At 49.9% G+C, this 23,831-nt stretch overlaps 2 protein-coding genes and 1 pseudogene across 5 annotated transcripts in view; 1 reads left to right on the plus strand and 2 right to left on the minus strand.

The window, feature by feature from the left end:
• Positions 1–6,263, plus strand: part of LOC116958526 (uncharacterized) — a 33,667-nt gene extending 27,404 nt beyond the window's left edge. For both annotated transcript variants that reach the window (XM_032981180.2, XM_032981179.2), the window contains exons 6-7: positions 1,379–1,548; positions 5,829–6,263. In XM_032981180.2, coding sequence (XP_032837071.1) covers positions 1,379–1,548; positions 5,829–6,199 — 541 coding nt within the window. In that variant the 3' untranslated portion in view covers positions 6,200–6,263. The remainder of the gene's footprint in view (positions 1–1,378; positions 1,549–5,828) is intronic.
• A 3,969-nt stretch (positions 6,264–10,232) lies between these two features.
• LOC116958518 (uncharacterized) lies at positions 10,233–22,021 on the minus strand. Of its 3 annotated transcripts, none has more exons than XM_076056990.1 (3): positions 21,934–22,021; positions 20,353–20,622; positions 10,233–19,303 (listed from the first exon to the last, which is right to left on the minus strand). In XM_076056990.1, exons 2-3 carry the CDS (start codon positions 20,447–20,449, stop codon positions 17,835–17,837), a joined length of 1,566 nt encoding a protein of 521 aa, XP_075913105.1. In that variant the 5' UTR covers positions 20,450–20,622; positions 21,934–22,021; the 3' UTR covers positions 10,233–17,834. The 3 variants fall into 3 exon arrangements, with proteins under 3 accessions (XP_075913105.1, XP_075913106.1, XP_032837055.1); XM_076056991.1 differs by having other exon boundaries at positions 21,952–22,011; XM_032981164.2 differs by lacking the exon at positions 21,934–22,021 and having other exon boundaries at positions 20,353–20,686.
• Positions 16,921–17,081, minus strand: LOC116958537 (U2 spliceosomal RNA; annotated as a pseudogene).
• Positions 22,022–23,831: the final 1,810 nt, after the last annotated feature.

Raw genomic sequence — 23,831 nt, forward strand, 5'->3', positions numbered from 1 at the left:
AGACTCAACACTGCCCCATGGACTCAACACTGCACCATAGACTCAACACTGCACCATAGACTCAACACTGCCCACAGACTCAGCACCTCACCATAGACTCAACACTGCACCATAGACTCAGCACTGCACCATAGACTCAACACTGCACCATAGACTCAACACTGCACCATAGACTCAGCACTGCACCATAGACTCAGCACTGCACCATAGACTCAACACTGCACAATATACTCAACACTGCAACATAGACTCAGCACTGCACCATAGACTCAACACTGCACCATAGACTCAACACTACTCATAGATTCAACACTGCACCATAGATTCAACACTGCACCATAGACTCAACACTGCACCACAGACTCAGCACTGCTCCATAGACTCAACACTGCACCATAGACTCAACACTACTCATAGATTCAACACTGCACCGTAGACTCAACACTGCACCGTAGACTCAGCACTGCACCACAGACTCAGCACTGCACCACAGACTCAACACTGCACCATAGACTCAACACTGCACCATAGACTCAGCACTACCCATAGACTCAACATTGCCCAATAGACTCAACACTGCACCATAGACTCAACATTGCACAATAGACTCAACTCTGCACCATAGACTCAACACTGCCCCATGGACTCAACACTGCACCATAGACTCAACACTGCACCATAGACTCAACACTGCACCATAGACTCAGCACTGCACCATAGACTCAACACTGCACCATAGACTCAACACTGCACCATAGACTCAGCACTGCACCATAGACTCAACACTGCACCATAGACTCAACACTACTCATAGATTCAACACTGCACCATAGATTCAACACTGCCCCATTGACTCAACACTGCACCACAGACTCAACACTGCACCATAGACTCAGCACTGCACCATAGACTCAACACTGCACCATAGACTCAGCACTGCACCATAGACTCAACACTGCACCATAGACTCAACACTGCACCATATACTCAACACTGCACCATAGACTCAACACTGCACCATAGACTCAACACTGTACCATAGACTCAGCACTGCACCATAGACTCAACACTGCACCACAGACTCAACACTGCACCATAGACTCAGCACTGCACCATAGACTCAACACTGCACCATAGACTCAGCACTGCACCATAGACTCAACACTGCACCATAGACTCAACACTGCACCACAGACTCAACACTGCACCATAGACTCAGCACTGCACCATCCTCTCTCTCTTCTTTCTCCGCGATCGCGAGCGCAGCGTCGCGTCACGCGGTTCACGTTTGCCGCCCTGAACCAGCAACGCTGCCGTCAGTAAGGCACCGCGCGGACAACATTCCCCCCGCTGCGCCCCGACCCACCCCATGGTCCAGGTACAAGACGATCCGGGACAACGTGGGCAAGGCGACGGCACGCGGCCGCTCCTCCTGGGAGTTCTTTGACCTCGTGCGGGACCTCGTGGGCGCAGCGCCCCACCGCGGTGGTGGGACGGCGGCGGCGGCGGCGGCAGTGACCTCGGCGCCACCGCCCAAAGCACGCAGAGGTCGGTGACTTATAATGATATGGGTTTTGCCCTTTTTTTCTGGCAACAAAACTGAAATCGTTTTTTACAAGGATTCGTGTTACTGCATTATCCACAATACCTGCAGTCAAAATGCAAACAAAAAACACACTATGATATTATATGATGCATTGTCCTTGAAACTGATTGGTCCACACCAAGGGACGGCTTTCTTTTGAGCCTCGACCCAATTGGTGCTCGACCAGATGACACCAGAAGGCGTACAGCTCAAAGACAATGCACTATCAAAGTAATGAGGGCTCGGGGTGAGCATCTACATCATTAGACCTCCTTTGCCAATACCAAAATGTAATAATAGGGTTTTTCCCATTTTTTCTGGCAACAAAACTGAAACCTTTTTATGAGGATTCATGTCTGCATTAACCACAATACCTGCAATCAAAATGAAAACAGAAATAACACACTATGATAATTTATCATGCATCTTCTTTGGTTCTTTCGGTAAAGTCACGTAGAATGAGAATAAAATAATAAATTGATAAAATAAAATAACGCAATAATATTCTCACGACGTTTCGGCCACAACACAAGCGGCCTTCATCAGGTGAAGGGACGAGACTGTCTGGAGGACAGCGCTGGAGTGAAAAAGCCACGCTCAGATCGCGACCTTTAAGCTGTGTGAGAAGAAACAAAGCGCCTTGACCTGATGAAGGCCGCTTGTGTTGTGGCCGAAACGTCATGAGAATATTATTGTGTTATTTTATTTTATCAATTTATTATTGTATTCTCATTCTACGTGACTTTACCGAAAGAACCAAAGAAGACGAATCCTTGCAGTCACGAAAGCTTTAAATCGAAATTGAATATATGATGCATTGTCCTTGAAACTGATTGGTCCACACCAAGGGACGGCTTTCTTTTGAGCCTCGACCCAATTGGTGCTCGACCAGATGACGCCAATAGGCGTTGCACAGCTCAAAGACAATGCACTATCAAAGTAATGAGGGCTCGGGGTGAGCATCTACATCATTAGCCATCTTTTGCCAGTACAAAAATATATTATCATAGTAATGTTTTTTGTTTGCATTTTGACTGCAGGTATTGTGGTTAATGCAGTAACATGAATGATTGTAAAAAGGTTTCAGTTTTGTTGCCAGAAAAAAGGGGAAAAGCCCTATTATTATATTTTGGTACTGGCAAAGGAGGTCTAATGATGTCGGTGACTTAGTTGATTTATTTGTTATTGTTATAATTTTATTATCATTGTTCGATTTATTCATTTGCCTCGATTTTTTTCTCTCTTTCTCTTTTTGTCTTCTTCTTCTCCCCGCCACAGATTTTGTCTTTTGTCGCTGGGGCACCCGAGTGACATGGGGGGGGGGTGGGGGTGGAGGGGGTGGGTTGCGGGGGGTCACATGGCATTTGAACCACCCCTGTACAGGGACTCCTTTACATACGAACGAGTTAGGTTCCAGAGATCTGTTCGTAAATCGATTCGTTCGGAGGTCCAACTTGACTCCTGTCGATTTCAAACGTGTCGTACCATACATAATATTCTACAGCGCTACATTATATACTACAACACTATGGTATATACTCCTATATACGATATTATATACTACACTGCATTATATACTGCTACACTACATTACAGAGACTCCTCTACTTATGAACGTGGAAGGTTCCGGAGATCTGTTCGTACGTCGATTCGTTCGTAAGTCCAACTTGACTTCTGTCCATTCCAAACGTGTTGTACGGCGTGTACACTAAACATGGGGAATAGCTTTAAAAGTTGTATAATTTCCTGCAGATGTAGATGCCACTGGTTCTTCACATTCTGTAGACGTAGATGCCACTGGTTGTTCATGTTCTGTAGATGTAGATGCCACTGGTTCTTCACGTTCTACAGATGTTGATGGCACTGGTTCTTCACGTTCTACAGATGTAGATGCCACTGGTTCTTCATGTTCTTTAGATGTAGATGCCACTGGCTCTTCACGTTCTGCAGATGTAGATGCCACTGGTTCTTCACATTCTGCAGATGTAGATGCCACTGGTTCTTCACATTCTGCAGATGTAGATGCCACTGGTTCTTCACATTCTGCAGATGTAGATGCCACTGGTTCTTCACATTCTGTAGATGTAGATGCCACTGGTTGTTAACCTTCTGCAGATGTAGATGCCACTGGTTCTTCACGTTCTGCAGATGTAGATGCCACTGGTTCTTCACATTCTCCAGATGTAGATGCAACTGGTTCTTCACGTTCTGCAGATGTAGATGCCACTGGTTCTTCACGTTCTGCAGATGTAGATCCCACTGGTTCTTCGCCTTCTCCAGATGTAGATGCCACTGGTTCTTAACGTTCTGTAGATGTAGATGCCACTGGTTGTTAACCTTCTGCAGATGTAGATGCCACTGGTTCTTCATCTTCTGCATATGTAGATGCCACTGGTTCTTCACGTTCTGCAGATGTAGATGCCACTGGTTCTTCACGTTCTGCAGATGTAGATGCCACTGGTTCTTCACATTCTGCAGATGTAGATGCCACTGGTTCTTCACATTCTGCAGATGTTGATGCCACTGGTTCTTCACATTCTGCAGATGTAGATGCCACTGGTTCTTCAGATTCTGCAGATGTAGATGCCACTGGTTCTTCACATTCTGTAGATGTAGATGCCACTGGTTGTTAACCTTCTGCAGATGTAGATGCCACTGGTTCTTCACGTTCTGCAGATGTAGATGCCACTGGTTCTTCACATTCTGCAGATGTAGATGCAACTGGTTCTTCACGTTCTGCAGATGTAGATGCCACTGGTTCTTCACGTTCTGCAGATGTAGATCCCACTGGTTCTTCGCCTTCTCCAGATGTAGATGCCACTGGTTCTTAACGTTCTGTAGATGTAGATGCCACTGGTTGTTAACCTTCTGCAGATGTAGATGCCACTGGTTCTTCATCTTCTGCATATGTAGATGCCACTGGTTCTTCACGTTCTGCAGATGTAGATGCCACTGGTTCTTCACGTTCTGCAGATGTAGATGCCACTGGTTCTTCACGTTCTGTAGATGTAGATGCCACTGGTTCTTCACGTTCTGCATATGTAGATGTTACTGGTTCTTAGCCTTCTGCAGACGTAGATACCACTGGTTCTTCATGTTTTGCTGATGTAGATGCCACTGGTTCTTCACGTTCTGTAGATGTAGATGCCACTGGTACTTCACATTATGCAGATGTAGATGTCACTGGTTCTTCACGTTCTGCAGATGTAGATGCCACTGGTTCTTCGCCTTCTGCAGATGTAGATGCCACTGGTTTTTCGCCTTCTGCAGATGTAGATGCCACTGGTTCTTCACCTTCTGCAGATGGAGACACCACTGGTTCTTCACGTTCTTTAGATGTAGATGCCACTGGTTCTTCACGTTCTACAGATGTACAGTGAGGGAAAAAAGTATTAGATCCCCTACTGATTTTGTACGTTTGCCCACTGACAAAAAAATGATCATTCTATAATTTTAATGGTAGGTTTATTTGAACAGAATAACAACAACAAAATCCAGAAAAACGCATGTCAAAAATGTTAGAAATTGATTTCCATTTTAATGAGGGAAATAAGTATTTGACCCCTCTGCAAAACATGACTTAGTACTTGGTGGCAAAACCCTTGTTGGCAATCACAGAGGTCAGACGTTTCTTGTAGTTAGCCACCAGGTTTGCACACATCTCCGGAGGGATTTTGTCCCACTCCTCTTTGCAGATCTCCAATACATTAAGGTTTCGAGGCTGACGTTTGGCAACTCGAACCTTCAGCTCCCTCCACAGATTTTCTACGGGATTAAGGTCTGGAGACTGGCTAGGCCACTCCAGGACCTTAAAGTGCTTCTTCTTGAGCCACTCCTTTGTTGCCTTGGCCGTGTGCTTTGTGTTATTGTCATGCTGAAATACCCATCCACGACCCATTTTCAATGCCCTGGCTGAGGGAAGGAGGTTCTCACCCAAGATTTGACGGTACATGGCCCCGTCCATCGTCCCTTTGATGCGGTGAAGTTGTCCTGTCCCCTTAGCAGAAAAACACCCCCAAAGCATTATGTTTCCACCTCCATGTTTGACGGTGGGGATGGTGTTCTTGGGGTCATAGGCAGCATTCCTCCTCCTCCAAACACGGCGATTTGAGTTGATGCCAAAGAGCTCCATTTTGGTCTCATCTGACCACAGCACTTTCACCCAGTTGTCCTCTGAATCATTCAGATGTTCATTGGCAAACTTCAGACGGGGATGTATACGTGCTTTCTTTACTTCTCTCAGACGACGACGCCGCCGCCGTGCCTCCCGGGAGCTCTGCGCCCAATGTCGCTGGGACGTCGTCGCCTCCTCCTCTTCCTCCGCCTCCTCCTCTTCCTCCACATCCTGACAACAATGTAGCGGCGGCGTCACCATCGTCGTTTGACCGTCGGAGGAAACGGAAGAGAGGAGGTGGAGGAGGTGGTGGAGGAGGCGCGGGGGAGCCGGAAGATAATGGACCCCCGCCGCGGTGGTTCCGGGAGTTTGCGAGGTCGCAGGACGAGGCGATGAGGGAGTTGATGAGCATACAGCGGGAGGCGCTGAGGGTCGCCCGCGACAGGAACGACCTCCTCCACTCGTTCACCGACCTGCTGAAGGAATCCCTGAGGAAGTAAACGAATAAAGGGAATGTCTGTTGGCGCGGTTCTAACTTAACGATTAAACTCACCTGGGTCTCTGTGTGGTGAGTCTGTGGGTCTCTGTTTGGTGATTCTGTGGGTCTCTATGTGGTGAGTCTGTGGGTCTCTGTGTGATGAGGCTATAGGTCTCTGTGTGGTGAATATTTGGGTCTCTGTGTGATTAGTCTATGGGTCTCTGTGTGATAAGTCTATGGGTCTCTGTGTGATGAGTCTATGGGTCTCTGTGTGCTGAGTCTATGGGTATCTGTGTGATGAGTCTATGGGTCTCTTGTGTGGTGAGTCTATGGATCTCTGTGTGATGAGCCTATGGGTCCCTGTGTGGTGAGTCTATGGATCTCTGTGTGATTAGTCTATGGGTCTCTGTGTGATAAGTCTATGGGTCTCTGTGTGATGAGTCTATGGGTCTCTGTGTGCTGAGTCTATGGGTATCTGTGTGATGAGTCTATGGGTCTCTTGTGTGGTGAGTCTATGGATCTCTGTGTGATGAGCCTATGGGTCTCTGTGTGGTGAGTCTATGGATCTCTGTGTGATTGGTCTATGGGTCTCTGTGTGCTGAGTCTATGGATCTCTGTGTGATTAGTCTATGGGTCTCTGTGTGATTAGTCTATGGGTCTCTGTGTGCTGAGTCTATGCGTCTCTGTGTGCTGAGTCTATGGGTCTCAGTGTGCTGAGTCTATGGGTCTCCGTGTGCTGAGTCTATGGATCTCTGTGTGATTAGTCTATGGGTATATGTGTGATGAGTCTATGGGTCTCTATGTAATTAGGCTATAGCCTAAAACTAAACAATGTTTATTTTACCAGGTGTGAAGTCCCAGCATCCCACGTCAGAGAATGAGGAGGCTTACCGCAGCCTTCGCTTGGAGGTTCGGCGAGCCATGAGGCGCTGCAAGGATGGGTGGTGGTCACGGGTTATTGAGGAGATGGAATTTGCCTTAATGGCCCATGATCACAAATCACTCTTTAATTTCTTCAAAAAAGTAACTTGCAGCGCCACGCCTATCACCATCATTAGGGGAAAGAACGGTGATCCAATTTCCAACCCCCAGGAACAGCTTTGCAGATTTGCTGAGCATTTTTGTGAAGTCTTGGGGGAGGGAAAATTGCTCAGTCTGGAATACATCATGGGGCAAATTGGGGATGACCCTGCTGAGGCTACGGTACCTCAAATATTGGAGGAGGAAGTCAGCACCTGTGAGTGGCTGGCTGAGGTGCCATCAGTTGAGTCTGAGACCAGGAAAAGCACCGGGCAGAGAAGATATCTTTAGCGAAATGCTGAGGGAGGGTGGCGTTTGTACAAAGACTGCTTTACATGACATCATTATAAATCTGCACCCCTGGATGGGTTCCGCAGGGTTGGAAGGATGCCCTAGTAATCCCCCTCTTTAAGAACGGGGTCCGCACAGACTGTAACAACTACAGGGGCATCTCATTCCTCAGTGTGCCGGGAAAGGTCCTGGGAAGGATTATTCAACATCGCCTTGCCAGGCACGCTGAGGAGAGGATTGCGGAGCCCTAATGCGGTTTCAGGAAAGGACGGTCCTGCACAGATGCCATATTTTCTGTCCGTCTGCTACAACAGAGGTGTAGGGAATTCCAGCAAGACCTACATCTCTGCTTTATTGACCTGGTCAAGGCCTATGATACCATCAGTAGGCCTGGGCTCTGGGTTGTTCTTTGTGCTTTCGGAGTCCCTGACCCTCTGCTCATGATCATTAAGGACCTTCATGATGGTGAGCGGGCCCGGGTAAAACTACGTGGCCGGGAGTCAGAGCCATTCCCTGTACACCTTGGGGTGTGACAGGGATGTCCTCTGGCTCCCACATTATTTAATATCTATTTTGACCATGTAGTTCGCGAAGCCTTCGATGGCTTTACCGGAGGAATTTTCTTCTGGTACAGATATAATGGGAGGCTGATCGATGCCCGGGTGCGGTCAAGGGATGGCTCCCTATTGCTCAACCACGTTATGTTTGCCGATGATTTGGTAATTGCAGCTCACTCAGAGCAGGAGTTGGAGGTACTGCTGCTGAGACTGGAGCGTGCCACTATGAGGTGGGGCCTTACCATCAGCCCCACCAAAACTAAGCACCTGCCTGGGCATTTTGTACCATCAGGCACTCTACCCCAACAACTCTCAATTGGTGATGGGGCAGTCGTTGAGAGAGTGGAGCGTTTCCTATACCCGTGCAGTGTGCTCATGACCAGCTCCAGTTTGACAGCAGAGGTCTCGCTCCGAATCAGTCGAGCGGCATTATTTTCATCGGTTGCGTAACGCTGTGTGGAAGCTACCTGGTCTGTTGCTCCGCAACTAAGTTTCAGGTCGTCTCGGCCACGGTCATTTCCTCCCTTCTCTAAAAGTGGACCCCCCTAATGGAACATCTTTGCCGGTTATAAACATTTAGGCTAGCCTGCCTACAATCCATCCTGAGTTTAACCAGGCTGGATTGTTTGAGCAGCTCACAAATCCTTCAAAGAGCTGGAAAAAGTCCCATCGATGAGCTCCTCCGGCAGGCAAGGATGCATTGGCTGGATCATGTAGCCCGCATGCCCAGCCACCACATGCCTAAACAGCTTTTGTTCGGCCGGATGGAGGGGGCTGAACGGGCACGGCACTGGCTAGAGAAGAGATGGAGTGATGTGGTACAAGAGGATGTGGAGCTGAGTGGACTTACCGATGATTGGTACCAGCGGTGTCAACATCGACCTCTATGGAGGAGGTTCGTGACAAACGCTACTGGGCAGTTGGAGGCAGTCGCCGTCCAACAACATCGGAGGGCACAGGTGGTGCATCAGCCAGTCATCTCAGTCGACCCGTGGCACCTGGGTCTGCCCCATGAACTCCTGCCAGCGGGCGTTCGACACTTCATGTGGCCTCAATGTACTTGTTCACTGGCACAGCGCCATGGTGATGTCACCGCTAATTAGTAGCGACTAGCGGTTGTTGTTGAGTGTGTGAGTGTGAATGGGTGGGTGAGTTGGTGAGTGGTTGTGTGAGTGAGTTGGTGAGTGAATGAGTGTGTGAGTGGGTGAGTGGGCGAGTGAGTGGGTGTGTGAGTGGGTCAGTGGGCGAGTGTGTGAGTTTCATGCACTTGGACAATGTGGTGGACCGTAGGTTGGTGCAACGTCTCAGATAACCGTGCCTATTTCATTCAGAATATACTTCAGGAGGAATCCCGATGAGCTATAAAGCTATTTAATCACAGATGTCCAGTCGAGGCCACACGGGGTCGTCAGAACGTTACAGGAACAAAAACAACACAGTACCCACACGATGGGAGTGCAAAGTACAATGCAGGTAAACACAATCACCTAGACACACACATACACAGAGACACACACACAGAAACACACACAGACACACACAAACACACAGACACAGACACAAACACAGACACATACATAGACCCACAGACACATACATAGACCCACAGACACATACATAGACCCACAGACACACATACACTCACACAGACACACACAGACACACAAACACACACAAACACAGACACACACAAACACAAACACTGACACAAACACACAGACACATACATAGACCCACAGACACACACATAAACTCACACAGACACACACACACATAGCTACAACAACAACAACCGCCATTCGCCACTAAGTGGCGGTGACGTCACCACGACGCTTGTGCCAGGCCGTGCACACCTTGAGGCCACGTGGAGTGTCGAACGCCCGCTGGCAGGAGGTTGTTGGGGAGGCTGCCCCCCGCCTCCCCGCTCATCTGCGACCCACTGCTCTCCGACTGTCTCCCTCCCCTCGCTGCGGTCCCTCGAGGCATGATTTGAAAGGCTGTGCGAACCACCTCGCGAACACGCCGCTGTGCCCCTCTCGCACACGCTAACCACGAGCCGCGCAGCGGCGAGCGCACCCACGCGGGTAGAACACACGCTCGTGCGAAAACACAGGAAACCACAGCGAGCAGGCTCACAACACCGTGCAGCCATCCTCTCCGCACTCGCAGAGACGACACGGCACAAGGTTCAACGTCTACGGGCGATTTATTCTCCGATTATTTGAAGTTAATCTACCCGTGTCGGTGTGGGCCGGCAGGCCAGGTCTAAGCCTATCTCCCGGCGGGTCCAGGACTCAAATTTGCCTGGTCTCTCCCTACTCCCCTTCCCTGAGGGATTACTCCCCTTTGTCTCGCCTCTCTCCTATCGATCCGATCTCGAGGCGTAGGGAAGCCGCGGAAAGGCTGGGAACTGGGCTCTGGCTGCTCTGCGACTCGTCTCGCGGACGTTCCAGTAGCAGGTAGCACGGCGACTCCCCCGCTCCCTCTCTCCAGAAGAACCCGAACAAAAAGAGAGCTTGCCCCTGACTTCCCTCCCTTTTTATCGCCCCGACATCAAAGCGACCGTGCCGCTAATCCGGTGGCCTCTCGTCCAATCCCGGAGCCTCGGATTTCCCGCTCTTTGTTAATCGGATCGGTGCTCTCTCCGACGTCCGCCCCCCCCGGACGTCGCTCGCTACTCCGCCCCACCGCCCACCTGCCTTGCCGACCCGCGTCGAGTGTGGATGTTTTCTACCCGCGGCGGCTCAGCAGCCCCCCGGCCGTGGCCACGCGATTACAACCCGCGTCACGGCGCCGCGGTGCGCGCCGGCCTCGGGGGAGGTCGCTCAAGTCCCTGGTCGCAGGAAACCGTGAAGTTCCGCCCCCATCAGAGGGCTTCTGGGTGAAAACCTGTCGGCCAGGTGGCCTCCCCTCGGGGCTCTATGTGGGGGTGCGTGCGTGTGCGCGCGTGTTCGTGTGGGCGGTGGTGGGGAAGCGCCGTGACGGAAGCCGGGAGGCTTCGCTGCTGTGGCACCGCAAGGTCACGGGACACAGACCCAGCAGGTGCCACGGGTCGACTGAGATGACTGCCTGATGCACCACCTGTGCCCCCCCCTACTGTGCCGACCTGCTGTGCTTTAGCCACCCGGCGCTCCGCTCGTTGTTGTGGGCGTCGCTCCTCCGCCCTCCGTTGTTGTTGGAGGGCAGGTAAACACACAATCGCACACATACACAATCACCTAGACACACACAGATACAACACTAAACCATCCCCCATCCATATCAAGCAAAGCCCTACTGAGGGTGTGAACTGTTTGTTCAGTAGCGACCTGGCCATTAACAAATGATAGCTCAACTAAGTGGCAGATGTCGTCATCATTTATATCGGCAAAATCATCTACATGAATCTAAACGCGTGACGTTGACCCGGAGACAAATCCACGCGGCCATGGGAGAGAGAGAGAGACGCAGACTCCAAATATACAGCAGAGGACCAGGCGAGGTAGTCAACATCTCACCACAGTGAGAGAGACTCCAAATATACATCAGCAGGCATCGTCAGGGTTGGGATGGAACCCACGACCTCCTGCGTACCAAGGGAGGTAGTCAACATCTGCTAGCTACCGTGATGATGATGATTACAGAGAGACGCAGACTCCAAATATTCAGCAGCAGGCGTCGTCAGGGCCAGGATCGAACCCACGACCTCCTGCACACCAGGCGAGTTAGTCAACATCTCCTAGCCACCGTGATGATGATGATGACAGAGCGAGAGACGCAGACTCCAAATACACAGCAGCAGGCGTCGTCAGGGTCGGGATGGAACCCACGACCTCCTGCACACCAGGCGAGTTAGTCAACATCTCCTAGCCACCGTGATGATGATGATGACAGAGCGAGAGACGCAGACTCCAAATACACAGCAGCAGGCGTCGTCAGGGCCAGGATCGAACCCACGACCTCCTGCACACCAGGCGAGGTAGTCAACATCTCCTAGCCACCGTGATGATGATGATGATGATTACAGGGAGAGAGACGCAGACTCCAAATACACAGCAGCAGGCGTCGTCAGGGTCGGGATGGAACCCACGACCTCCTGCGTACCAAGGGAGGTAGTCAACATCTGCTAGCTACCGTGATGATGATTAGAGAGACGCAGACTCCAAATATTCAGCAGCAGGCGTCGTCAGGGCCAGGATCGAACCCACGACCTCCTGCACACCAGGCGAGTTAGTCAACATCGCCTAGCCACCGTGATGATGATGATGACAGAGCGAGAGACGCAGACTCCAAATACACAGCAGCAGGCATCGTCAGGGCCAGGATCGAACCCACGACCTCCTGCACACCAGGCGAGGTAGTCAACATCTCCTAGCCACCGTGATGATGATGATTACAGGGAGAGAGACGCAGACTCCAAATACACAGCAGCAGGCGTCGTCAGGATCGGGATGGAACCCACGAACTCCTGCACACCGGGCGAGGTAGTCAATATCTCCTAGCCACCGTGATGATGATGATGACAGAGCGAGAGACGCAGACTCCAAATACACAGCAGCAGACGTCGTCAGGGTCGGGATGGAACCCACGACCTCCTGCACACCAGGCGAGTTAGTCAACATCTCCTAGCCACCGTGATGATGATGACAGGGAGAGAGACGCAGACTCCAAATACACAGCAGCAGGCGTCGTCAGGGCCAGGATCGAACCCACGACCTCCTGCACACCAGGCGAGGTAGTCAACATCTCCTAGCCACCGTGATGATGATGATGATGATTACAGGGAGAGAGACGCAGACTCCAAATACACAGCAGCAGGCGTCGTCAGGGTCGGGATGGAACCCACGACCTCCTGCACACCAGGCGAGGTAGTCAACATCTCCTAGCCACCGTGATGATGATGATGATGATTACAGGGTTAGAGACGCAGACTCCAAATACACAGCAGCAGGCGTCGTCAGGGTCGGGATGGAACCCACGACCTCCTGCACACCGTTCACTTTCTAATCCCCATGAACGCCGGGTTCGCGGGGCTCTTTCCTCAATTCGCAGCTCTCACGGTCCCTGGGTACAAAATGCACACCGACTACTACCCCCCCATATAGCAGGATGCCGTGCCACCCGATGATGCACAAGGGGGCCGTCCATAAATGACGTCACGCACCTGGGGGGGGTGGTAGTGGGGTCAGACATTTGTGACGATGTGTGACGTGGGGGGGGGGGGGTTGAGAAATGTGACGTCACGTCAAAATGCGCAACTTAATATAGACAACACGTTCTACTTAATTAGACTTTTTTGATGATTGTTTTCTACCTACAACATCAGAGTGTGCAGCGCCACATTAAATACGCACTACAATGACGATAGCCTAAAGCGATTTGAAGCATGTTTTTTTTTTGGGGAGGGGGGGGGCAGAGCTTTGTGACGTCATATTTGAGGGGGAGGGGGGTCTGACTACTTGTGACGCCGTGTGACGAGGGGGGGTGGGGGGGTTAAAAATCGTCCAAAATCGCGTGACGTCATTTATGGACGGCCCCTGACCCCTGCCAAGTCAACCCCTTGATCCAGTCCACCACCACCCCCCCCATCGCCACAAAGTCAGCTCGTGAGCCTTAGGCCATGCAAAAGGCTGCTTGTAACCCTGGTGTACGCCAATCAATTTCAAAGTCAATGCCATACACAGGGCGCTTAAAAAAATGTTAACTTGTCCCTGGTGTACGCCAATCAATTTCAAAGTCAATGCCATACACAGGGCGCTTAAAAAAAATGTTAACTTGTCCCTGGTGTACGCCAATCAATTTCAAAGTCAATGCCATACACAGGGCGCTTAAAAAAAATGTTAACTTGTCCCTGGTGTACGCCAATCAATTTCAAAGCCAATGCCATACACAGGGCGCTTAAAAAAAATGTTAACTTGTCCCTGGTGTACGCCAATCAATTTCAAAGTCAGTGCCGTACACAGGGCGCTTCAAAAAAATGTTAACTTGTCCCTGGTGTACGCCGTCAATGCCATACACAGGGCGCTTCAAAAAAATGTTAACTTGTCCCTGGTGTACGCCAATCAATTTCAAAGTCAATGCCATACACAGGGCGCTTAAAAAAAATGTTAACTTGTCCCTGGTGTACGCCAATCAATTTCAAAGTCAATGCCATACACAGGGCGCTTAAAAAAATGTTAACTTGTCTCTGGTGTACACCAATCAATTTCAAAGTCAACGCCATACACAGGGCGCTTGAAAAAATGTTAACTTGTCCCTGGTGTACGCCAATCAATTTCAAAGTCAATGCCATACACAGGGCGCTTAAAAAAAAATTTTACTTGTCCCTGGTGTACGCCAATCAATTTCAAAGTCAATGCCATACACAGGGCGCTTGAAAAAAATGTTAACTTGTCCCTGGTGTACGCCAATCAATTTCAAAGTCAATGCCATACACAGGGCGCTTAAAAAAAATGTTAACTTGTCCCTGGTGTACGCCGTCAATGCCATACACAGGGCGCTTCAAAAAAATGTTAACTTGTCCCTGGTGTACGCCAATCAATTTCAAAGTCAGTGCCGTACACAGGGCGCTTCAAAAAAATGTTAACTTGTCCCTGGTGTACGCCAATCAATTTCAAAGCCAATGCCATACACAGGGCGCTTGAAAAAAATGTTAACTTGTCCCTGGTGTACGCCAATCAATTTCAAAGTCAATGCCATACACAGGGCGCTTAAAAAAAATGTTAACTTGTCCCTGGTGTACGCCGTCAATGCCATACACAGGGCGCTTCAAAAAAATGTTAACTTGTCCCTGGTGTACGCCAATCAATTTCAAAGTCAGTGCCGTACACAGGGCGCTTCAAAAAAATGTTAACTTGTCCCTGGTGTACGCCAATCAATTTCAAAGTCAATGCCATACACAGGGCGCTTAAAAAAAATGTTAACTTGTCCCTGGTGTACGCCAATCAATTTGAAAGTCAATGCCATACACAGGGCGCTTCAAAAATGTTTTAACTTGTCTCAGGAGTACGCCAATCAATTTCAAAGTCAAAGCCATACACAGGGCGCTTAAAAAAAATGTTAACTTGTCCCTGGTATACACCAATCAATATCAAAGTCAAAGCCATACACAGGGCGCTTCAAAAAAACGTTAACACTTCGGACAATTTGCAACTATACCACAAGAAATGTGCTCCCTCCCCCCGGGGCTCTGGAGGACCGCCTGGAGAAGGTTCCAGGCACGCGTTGGACAACGATGGCGAACAAGGGGAGACTCTTTATTCTTGGTTCTTTCGGTAAAGTCGCCGCGTAGAAGGGAAACAATAAAATAATAACAAATATAAAACAATAAAATTCTCACGACGTTTTCGACCGCAACACGAGCAGCAATCGTCATCATCAGGTGTGAAAACCACAGCAAGAAAATTTGAAAAAAAAGTGGCGGTTTATTTTGAACGTCAGCACCACGGAGAGCGATTTGACAGTTTTGTTCAGATGGACGAGTCCATCTTCGTTCGGAAAAGAAGAGGGGGGAAACGAAAATAATGGATGCGGTCTGAAAGCCACCGTAAGCGTGAACAATCAATTGATTGTTCACGCTTACCGTGGTGCTGACGTTAAAAAAAACGCCACTTTTTTCAAATTTTCTTGCTGTGGTTTTCACACCTGATGACGATTGCTGCTCGTGTTGCAGTCGAAACGTCGTGAGAATTTTGTTTTATATTTTTGTTATTTTGTTGTTTCTCTTCTACATGGTGACTTTACTGAAAGAACCAAGAATATGAATCCCTGCAGTCACGAAAGCTTTAAATCTAAATTTAAGGGGAGACTATTCACATTACATGTTTATCATGTTACGGTGCAGTGTTATCCCGTTCTTTTTACATCTAAAAACGATAGTCCCATAAAAAAAAGTGTTTACATTTTTTCGAAGCACCCTGTACTATGAGAGAGCGCCGTGTTTGTTTGCAAGTTTTGCCACAAGTGCCGTGTTGTGTGGTTAACGCAGACCTGATGGCTTGCGAGGGGGTGTCCATTTTTGAGTTTGAACATCTGAGCACACAACTCCTGGTTTTATGAAGCCTATTCCCATTGTCTCAACGTTCGTGGAAGGTTTAACACGTAGACTTTCGCGACCAATATTCATAATAAAGGTTTTTGGGTTACATCGCGTTATTTATAAATGTGTCGTAACCCTCCACCACCCGACACGGCCAATCAGTGCGGCTTGGAAGCGTATTATTAAATAATACATATTACAATTCCTTATAGGGGAAACACATACTAATTAACGGATTACTAACGTAGCATATAATCACAATAACACACATTACAACTGATTACTAATCTACAACTCATTACTAATCATAACCATTGACTGATTACTAATCGATTATATAATTACAATACCCCCCCCCCGCCTCTCATCACTGCACCTGATATGAGTTAAGTGATGACGTCACCCTGCTGCTCTATTTAAGACCGGGAGCAAGTGAGGGCTTTACCATTCTGGCGAATTGCCCGATGATGCTGGATGTAATTACCAGCGAAACGTCACAGTTACTTAAACTGTCAATGTTGTGGATTCACTCTTCAACACACCGGTGGGCTAAAGCGGTGAACTATTTTGTCTTTTGTCAACGTGACACTTTCTTGCTGATTGGCCGTGTCGGGTGGTGGAGGGTTACAACACATAAATAACGCGATCTAACCCTCAAAAACCTTGATTATGAACGTCCGTGGAAAGTCAGGGTTCAGGACGTCTCAAATGAACTCGTAAGCCCTCAGCCGGCGTCGCGAGCTCTTGTTTCAGAATCTCCGTTGTCGTCTGCGCCCAGACATCCCCTTGCTTCTAGACTTGAAGTTTCACGCGACTGCAATGATCCACACTCTTTGTTTTCGTTCGGTAAAGTCACCAAGTAGGTAGAAAAAAATAAAGTTAATCAAATCACGACGTTTCGGAGGCAACACTAGCTTCCTTCATCGGATGTAACTAGCACAAACAAACTTACTGTAAAGATATTAAACTGATAAGAACAGATACAACACTTGATCTTAGCCAAAAGGCCGAGAAACTTACTGTAAAGAGCTATATTCTTGGTTCTTTCGGTAAAGTCACGTAGAGTCCATCCGAACGTAGATGGACTCGTCCATCTGAACAAACTGTCAAATCGCTCTCCGTGTTGCTAACGTAAAAAAAAATCGCTACTTTTTTCAAATTTTCTTGCTGTGGTTTTCACACCTGATGATGATTGCTGCTTGTGTTGCAGTCGAAACATCGTGAGAATTTTATTGTTTTATATTTGTATTATTTTATTGTTTCCCTTCTAACGTGGTGACTTTACCGAAAGAACCAAGAATATGAATCCCTGCAGTCACGAAAGCTTTCAATCAAAAAGTAAAGAGAGCTGTTTGTAATGAGAGATTATTATTATATAGGGTAAGAGGAGGGGGGGGGCGGAGCTTTACTATCCCCATCTCCCAACCCTTCCCCCACTCTGCATCTATCCTCCCTGGCTCCTCCCCCCGCCTCCTCCTCCTCTTACCCTATATAATAATAATAATCTCTTATTACAAATAGCTCTCCTTCAAGTAAGTTTGCTGTGCTAGTTACATCTGATGACGGAAGCTAGTGTTGCCTCCGAAACGTTGTGATTTGATTAACTTTATCTTTTTTACCCAAGTGGTGACTTTACCGAAAGAAACCAAAGATGATCCCCTTCCTTGTCCCCCCACCCCCCGAGCCCCTCAAATCTCCAGAGCCTCAGGCTACCTGGGGGCTCTCGTTTTTTTTTTTTTGGGTTCGAGCGAAGCCCCCCCCCCCCGGGGGTTTTAAACGGCCCACGCTCCGGGCCCAAGAGGCCCGTAGTGGTTCAGACACTTGACGTGAAAGTCGAGGTTCGAAAGCTCCACAAAGCTCCTCCCGCACACGAAGCACTTGTGCGGCCTCTCCGCGCTGTGCGTCCTCGCGTGCTTGTCGCGAGCCGACGGGTTGACGAAATCCTTGCCGCACGTCGGGCACTTGTACGGACTCCTGCCCGCGTGGGTCATCTCGTGAATCTTGAGCGCCGACAGACGGGCGAAGTCCTTCCCGCACGCGTCGCACCTGCGCGAATCTCCCGCGTGGGTCCTCGCGTGAGCGTTGAACGCCGACAGCTGCGCAAAGTCCTTGCCGCACGCGGAGCACGTGAACGGCTTGCGCCCCGTGTGGCTCATCATGTGGTACCGGAGGGACTTGGCGACGACGAATCCCCTCCCGCACACGGGGCAGCGGAGGGGCTTCTCGTCCGCGTGGACCTTGGCGTGGACCCTGAGGTCCGAGAGCTGCGCGAAGGCCTCGCCGCACAGCGAGCACCGGCGAGTCCTCTCGCCGGCGTGGACCCCGACGTGGGCCCGCAGCGACGGCGTGTCGCCGGGGGTCCGGCCGCGCGGCGGGCAGGCGCTGGCCCCGGCGCCGTGGCTCGCCATGTGCCTCTTGAGGGAGAAGGAGAGGACGAAGCCCCTCGCGCACCTCGGGCACCCGAACGGCTTCTCGCCGCCGTGCACCGCGGCGTGGCTGGCGAGGGTCGACGCCTTCCGGAAGGTCTTGCCGCACGCGGGGCACACGGCGGGACCCTGCCCGGCGTGCGTCGCCTTCGCGTGCGCCTTGAGGGACGACGGGTGCAGGAAGGCCCTGCCGCACACGTCGCACCGGTGCGTCTTCTCGCCCGCGTGAGCCCTCGCGTGGGCGTTGAAGGCGGAGCGCTGCGCGAAGGCCTTGCCGCACACGGGGCACCGGTGCGGCTTCTCCCCGGTGTGGCCCATCATGTGGTACCGGAGAGACTTCGCCGCCACGAAGCCCTTTCCGCAAACGGCGCAGCGCAGCGGCTTGTCGTCGGCGTGAACTTTCGCGTGCCCCCTGAGGTCCGACAATTCGGCAAAAGTCTCTCCGCACAGGGAGCACCTGTGTGACTTCTTCTTCTTATTATTATTATTCCCCTGCTTGTCGTGGGTTCTCCGGCGATTCCTCAGCTTGCCGCGACCCCTTTCACCCTCCAGGACCACCTCGATCTCCGCCACTTGCCGTGAAGTCGGAGGGCCTCTGCACGAGACCGCCGCCTCGCCCGGCCTCCCGCTGGAAGCGACATTCTGTAGGTCCTCCCCCTCCTCCCCCTCCTCCTGCGATGGCTCCTCCTTGATGCGAATGTCCTCTCCGTCGGAATGAAGATCGGCCTCCTCATCAAATAGCTCATCCCCTGCCTTGTGAAGCTCATCTCCCGCAGTACGCAGGGCTTCTTGAACTTGCGCGTCGCAGCCATTCCCTAGGCGATAAAACGACAGCACAGCGGGTCCTCGGTTAAACGCACTCGTAGTAGTAGTGGCAGTAGTAGCGGTAGTAGTGGTAGTGGCGGTAGTAGTAGTGGTATGTGGTAGTAGTGGTGGTAGTAGTCGTGGCGGTAGTAGCGGTAGTAGTGGTAGTCATGGTAGTAGTGGTGATAGTAGTGGTAGTAGTGGAAGTAGTGGTAGTAGTGGTGATAGTGGTGGTAGTAGCAGTGATAGTAGTGGTAGTAGTAGTAATATTAGTGGCCATAGTAGTGGTGATAGCAGTGATAGTAGTGGTATTAGTTGTGGTGATGGTAATATTGGTAGTAGTGGTGATAGTGGTAGTAGTGGTATTAGTAGTGGTAGTACTAGTGGTGATAGTAGTGGTAGTAGCAGTAATAGTAGTGGTCACAGTAGTGGTGATAGTGGTGATAGCAGTGGCAGTAGTAGTATTAGTAGTGGTGATAGTGTTGGTAGTAGTGGTGATAGTAGTGGTTATAGTAGTGGTAGTAGTAGTGGTGATGGTAGTAGTGGTATTAGTAGTGATGGTGGTATTGGTAGTAGTAGTGATAGCAGTGGTAGCAGTGGTGATAGCAGTGGTAGTAGTAGTAGTATTTAGTAGTGGTGATGGCAGTAGTGATATTAGTTGTGGTGATGGTGTTATTGGTAGTAGTGGTGATAGCAGTGGTAGTAGTGGTGATAGCAGTGGTAGTAGTAGTATTTAGTAGTGGTGATGGCAGTAGTGATATTAGTTGTGGTGATGGTGATATTGGTAGTAGTGGTGATAGCAGTGGTAGTAGTAGTATTTAGTAGTGGTGATGGCAGTAGTGATATTAGTTGTGGTGATGGTGATATTGGTAGTAGTGGTGATAGCAGTGGTAGTAGTAGTATTTAGTAGTGGTGATGGCAGTAGTGATATTAGTTGTGATGGTGATATTGGTAGTAGTGGTGGTCGGGGCAATGTCGATGCGTCGCGTCAAAGGGGATCTTTCGATGCGGACAATTTTCACGGTCGCAAATCTTCGCCAGGTCAGGGTAGATCACTCACCACCACCGTCACCACCACCGCCATCAGAGTCGGCTCTCTCCACCTTGACGGGTGGCCACGTCTCAGCGGCCAGCTCCACCACCTCCTCCTCCTCCATCTCCTCCTTCACCTCCTCCTTCTCTCGCTTCAAGAGCGGCTCCACGCGCAGAGAAGGGGACTCCACAACCTCCTGCTGCTGCTGCTCCTCCTGCTGCTGCTCCTCCTGCTGCTGCTGCTCCTCCTGCTGCTGCTGCTGCTCCTCCTGCTGCTGCTGCTTAACCGCCACGTCTCCTGTCCCAAGAGGAACCCATCGCAGTGAGAGTCTCAAGACGCTGCCGCTGCCGCCGCTCTCCATGGGTGAGTGAGTAGCTGAGTGGGTGGGTGGGTGGTTGAGTGTGTGGGTGGGTGGTTGAGTGTGTGGGTGGGTCAATGGGTGGTTGTCTCAGTGTGTGAGTAGCTGAGTGAATGGGTGGATGAGTGGGTGGGTGGTTTTGAGTGTGTGAGTAGCAGAGTGGATGGGCAGCTGAGTGAGTGGGTGGGTGAGTGGGTGGGTGTCTGAGTGTGTCAGTAGCTGAGTGGGTGGGTGAGTGGGTAGGTGGGTGGGTGATTGAGTGGGTGAGTGTGTGAGTAGCTGAGTGGGTGGGTGAATGGGTGGGTGTCTGAGTGTGTCAGTAGCTGAGTGGGTGGGTGAGTAGGTGGGTGGGTGATTGAGTGGGTGAGTGTGTGAGTAGCTGAATATGAGCCAGACAGAGTGAGCCAGACAGAGTGAGCCAGACGGAGTGAGTGAGCCAGACTGAGTGAGCCAGACAGAGTGAGCCAGACAGACTGAGTGAGCCAGACAAAGTGAGTGAGCCAGAAAGACAGTGAGTGAGCCAAACAGACAGAGTAAGCCAGACAGACTGAGTGAGCCAGATAGACTGAGTGAGTGAGCCAGACAGACTGAGTGAGTGAGCCAGACAGACTGAGCCAGACTGAGTGAGTGAGCCAGACTGAGTGAGCCAGACAGACTGAGTGAGTGAGCCAGACAGACTGAGTGAGCCAGACAGACTGAGCGAGTGAGCCAGACAGAGTGAGCCAGACAGACTGAGTGAGCCAGACAGACAGACTGAGTGAGCCAGACAGACTGAGCCAGACAGACTGAGTGAGCCAGACAGACTGAGTGAGCCAGACAGACAGACTGAGTGAGCCAGACAGACTGAGTGAGTGAGCCAGACAGACTGAGTGAGCCAGACAGACTGAGTGAGTGAGCCAGACAGACTGAGCCAGACAGACAGACTGAGTGAGCCAGACAGAGTGACTGAGCCAGACAGACTGAGTGAGCCAGACAGAGTGAGCCAGACAGACTGAGCCAGACAGACTGACTGAGTGAGCCAGACAGAGTGAGACTGACTGAGTGAGCCAGACAGAGTGAGCCAGACAGACTGAGCCAGACAGACTGAGTGAGTGAGCCAGACAGACTGAGTGAGCCAGACAGACTGACTGAGTGAGCCAGACAGACTGAGTGAGCCAGACAGAGTGAGCCAGACAGACTGAGTGAGCCAGACAGACTGAGCCAGACAGACTGAGTGAGTGAGCCAGACAGACTGAGTGAGCCAGACTGACAGAGTGAGCCAGACAGACTGAGCCAGGCGAAGCCACTCAGCGATCGTCCCAGCGTATCGCGGATAGGGTGGAGTCGAGGGCGTGAGACGCGGTAGATGCACGGCCAAGACGAAGCACTCCACGTAGACTCCACACGACACGCAGCAACTGCCCCGACTGACAACTAGGGTTTGCAGGAGGCTCTGTCTACTACACTACATTAAACACTACATTATATACTACTACACTACATTATATACTACTACACTACATTATATACTACTAAACTACATTATACACTACTACACTACATTATATACTACTAAACAACATACACTTCTAGACTACATTATATACTACTACACTACGCTACATTATACACTACATTATACACTAATACACTACATTATATACTACTATACTACATTATATACTAATACACTACATTATACACTACTACACTACATTATACACTACTACACTACATTATACACTACTACACTACATTATACACTACTACACTACATTATATACTACACTACATTATATACTACTAAACTACATTATACACTACTACACTACATTACACAATACTATACTACACTATACACTACTACACTACATTATACACTACATTATATACTACTATACTAAATTATATACACTACATTAAATACAATACTACATTTAACACATTATATACTATACTACATTCTACACTACTATACTACATTATACACTACTATACTACATTATATGCACTACACTACATTATATACTACTACACTACATTATACACTACACTACATTATACACTACTATACATTAAATACTGCTATACTACATTAAATACTACTATACATTATATACTACACTACATTATACACTACTACACTAGATTATATACTACTACACTACGTACTACTATACTACATTATACACTACTATACTACATTATACACTACTACACTACATTATACACTACTGCACTACATTATATACTACTATACTATGGTGCAGTTCAGAGTCTTTGGGTAGTGTCGAGTCTAAGGGGCGGTGTTGAGTCTATGGTGTAGTGCTGAGTCTATGGGGCAGTGTTGAGTCTGTGGTGCAGTGCTGAGTCTGTGGTGCAGTGCTGAGTCTATGGTGCAGTGCTGAGTCTATGGGCAGTGCTGAGTCTATGGTGCAGTGCTGAGTCTATGGTGCTGTGCTGAGTCTATGGTGCAGTGCTGAGTCTATGGTGCAGTGTTGAGTCTATGATGCAGTGCTGACTCTATGATGCAGTGCTGAGTCTATGGTGCAGTGCTGAGTCTATGGTGCAGTGCTGAGTCTATGTGCAGTGCTGAGTCTATGGGGCAGTGTTGAGTCTATGATGCAGTGTTGAGTCTATGGTGCAGTGTTGAGTCTATGGTGCCGTGCTGAGTCTATGGTACAGTGCTGAGTCTATGGGGCAGTGTTGAGTCTATGGTGCAGTGTTGAGTCTATGATGTAGTGCTGAGTCTATGGTGCAGTGCTGAGTCTATGGGCAGTGCTGAGTCTATGGGGCAGTGTTGAGTCTATGATGCAGTGTTGAGTCTATGGTGCAGTGTTGAGTCTACGGTGCAGTGCTGAGTCTATGGTGCAGTGCTGAGTCTATGATGCAGTTGTGATGCCGCCGCCACGGAGCCGATCGGCGGGTGGCCCACCTGCGATCTCGCCGCCCCCGAGCGGCGAGGCCGACATTGCTCCACCTCACCCCCCCCCCCCCCCACCGAAACACACACGCACGCACTCCCCCACCATTAGAGCGCGTGGGGAGACACCCTGGCCGACAGGTTTTCACCCAGAAGCCCTCGTAAAGGGATAATCTTCACGGTTTCCTGCGGCCAGGGAATTGGACGGTCTCCTCCGACGCTAACACACACCGTGGCGCCGTGACT

Source organism: Petromyzon marinus, chromosome 79 (assembly GCF_048934315.1).
Source record: "Petromyzon marinus isolate PM22_M1 ecotype Great Lakes invasive population chromosome 79, UKy_Petmar_22M1.pri1.0, whole genome shotgun sequence".
Classification (NCBI taxonomy): Eukaryota; Metazoa; Chordata; class Hyperoartia; order Petromyzontiformes; family Petromyzontidae; genus Petromyzon; species Petromyzon marinus.

Coding starts and splice junctions, on each gene's coding strand:
- LOC116958518 (XM_032981164.2), bottom strand. CDS start 20,686: ATGGAGAGCGGCGGCAGCGGCAGCGTCTTGAGACTCTCACTGCGATGG. Junction 19,304..20,352: donor CGGTGGTGGTGACGGTGGTG/GTGAGTGATCTA, acceptor TTTATCGCCTAG/GGAATGGCTGCGACGCGCAA.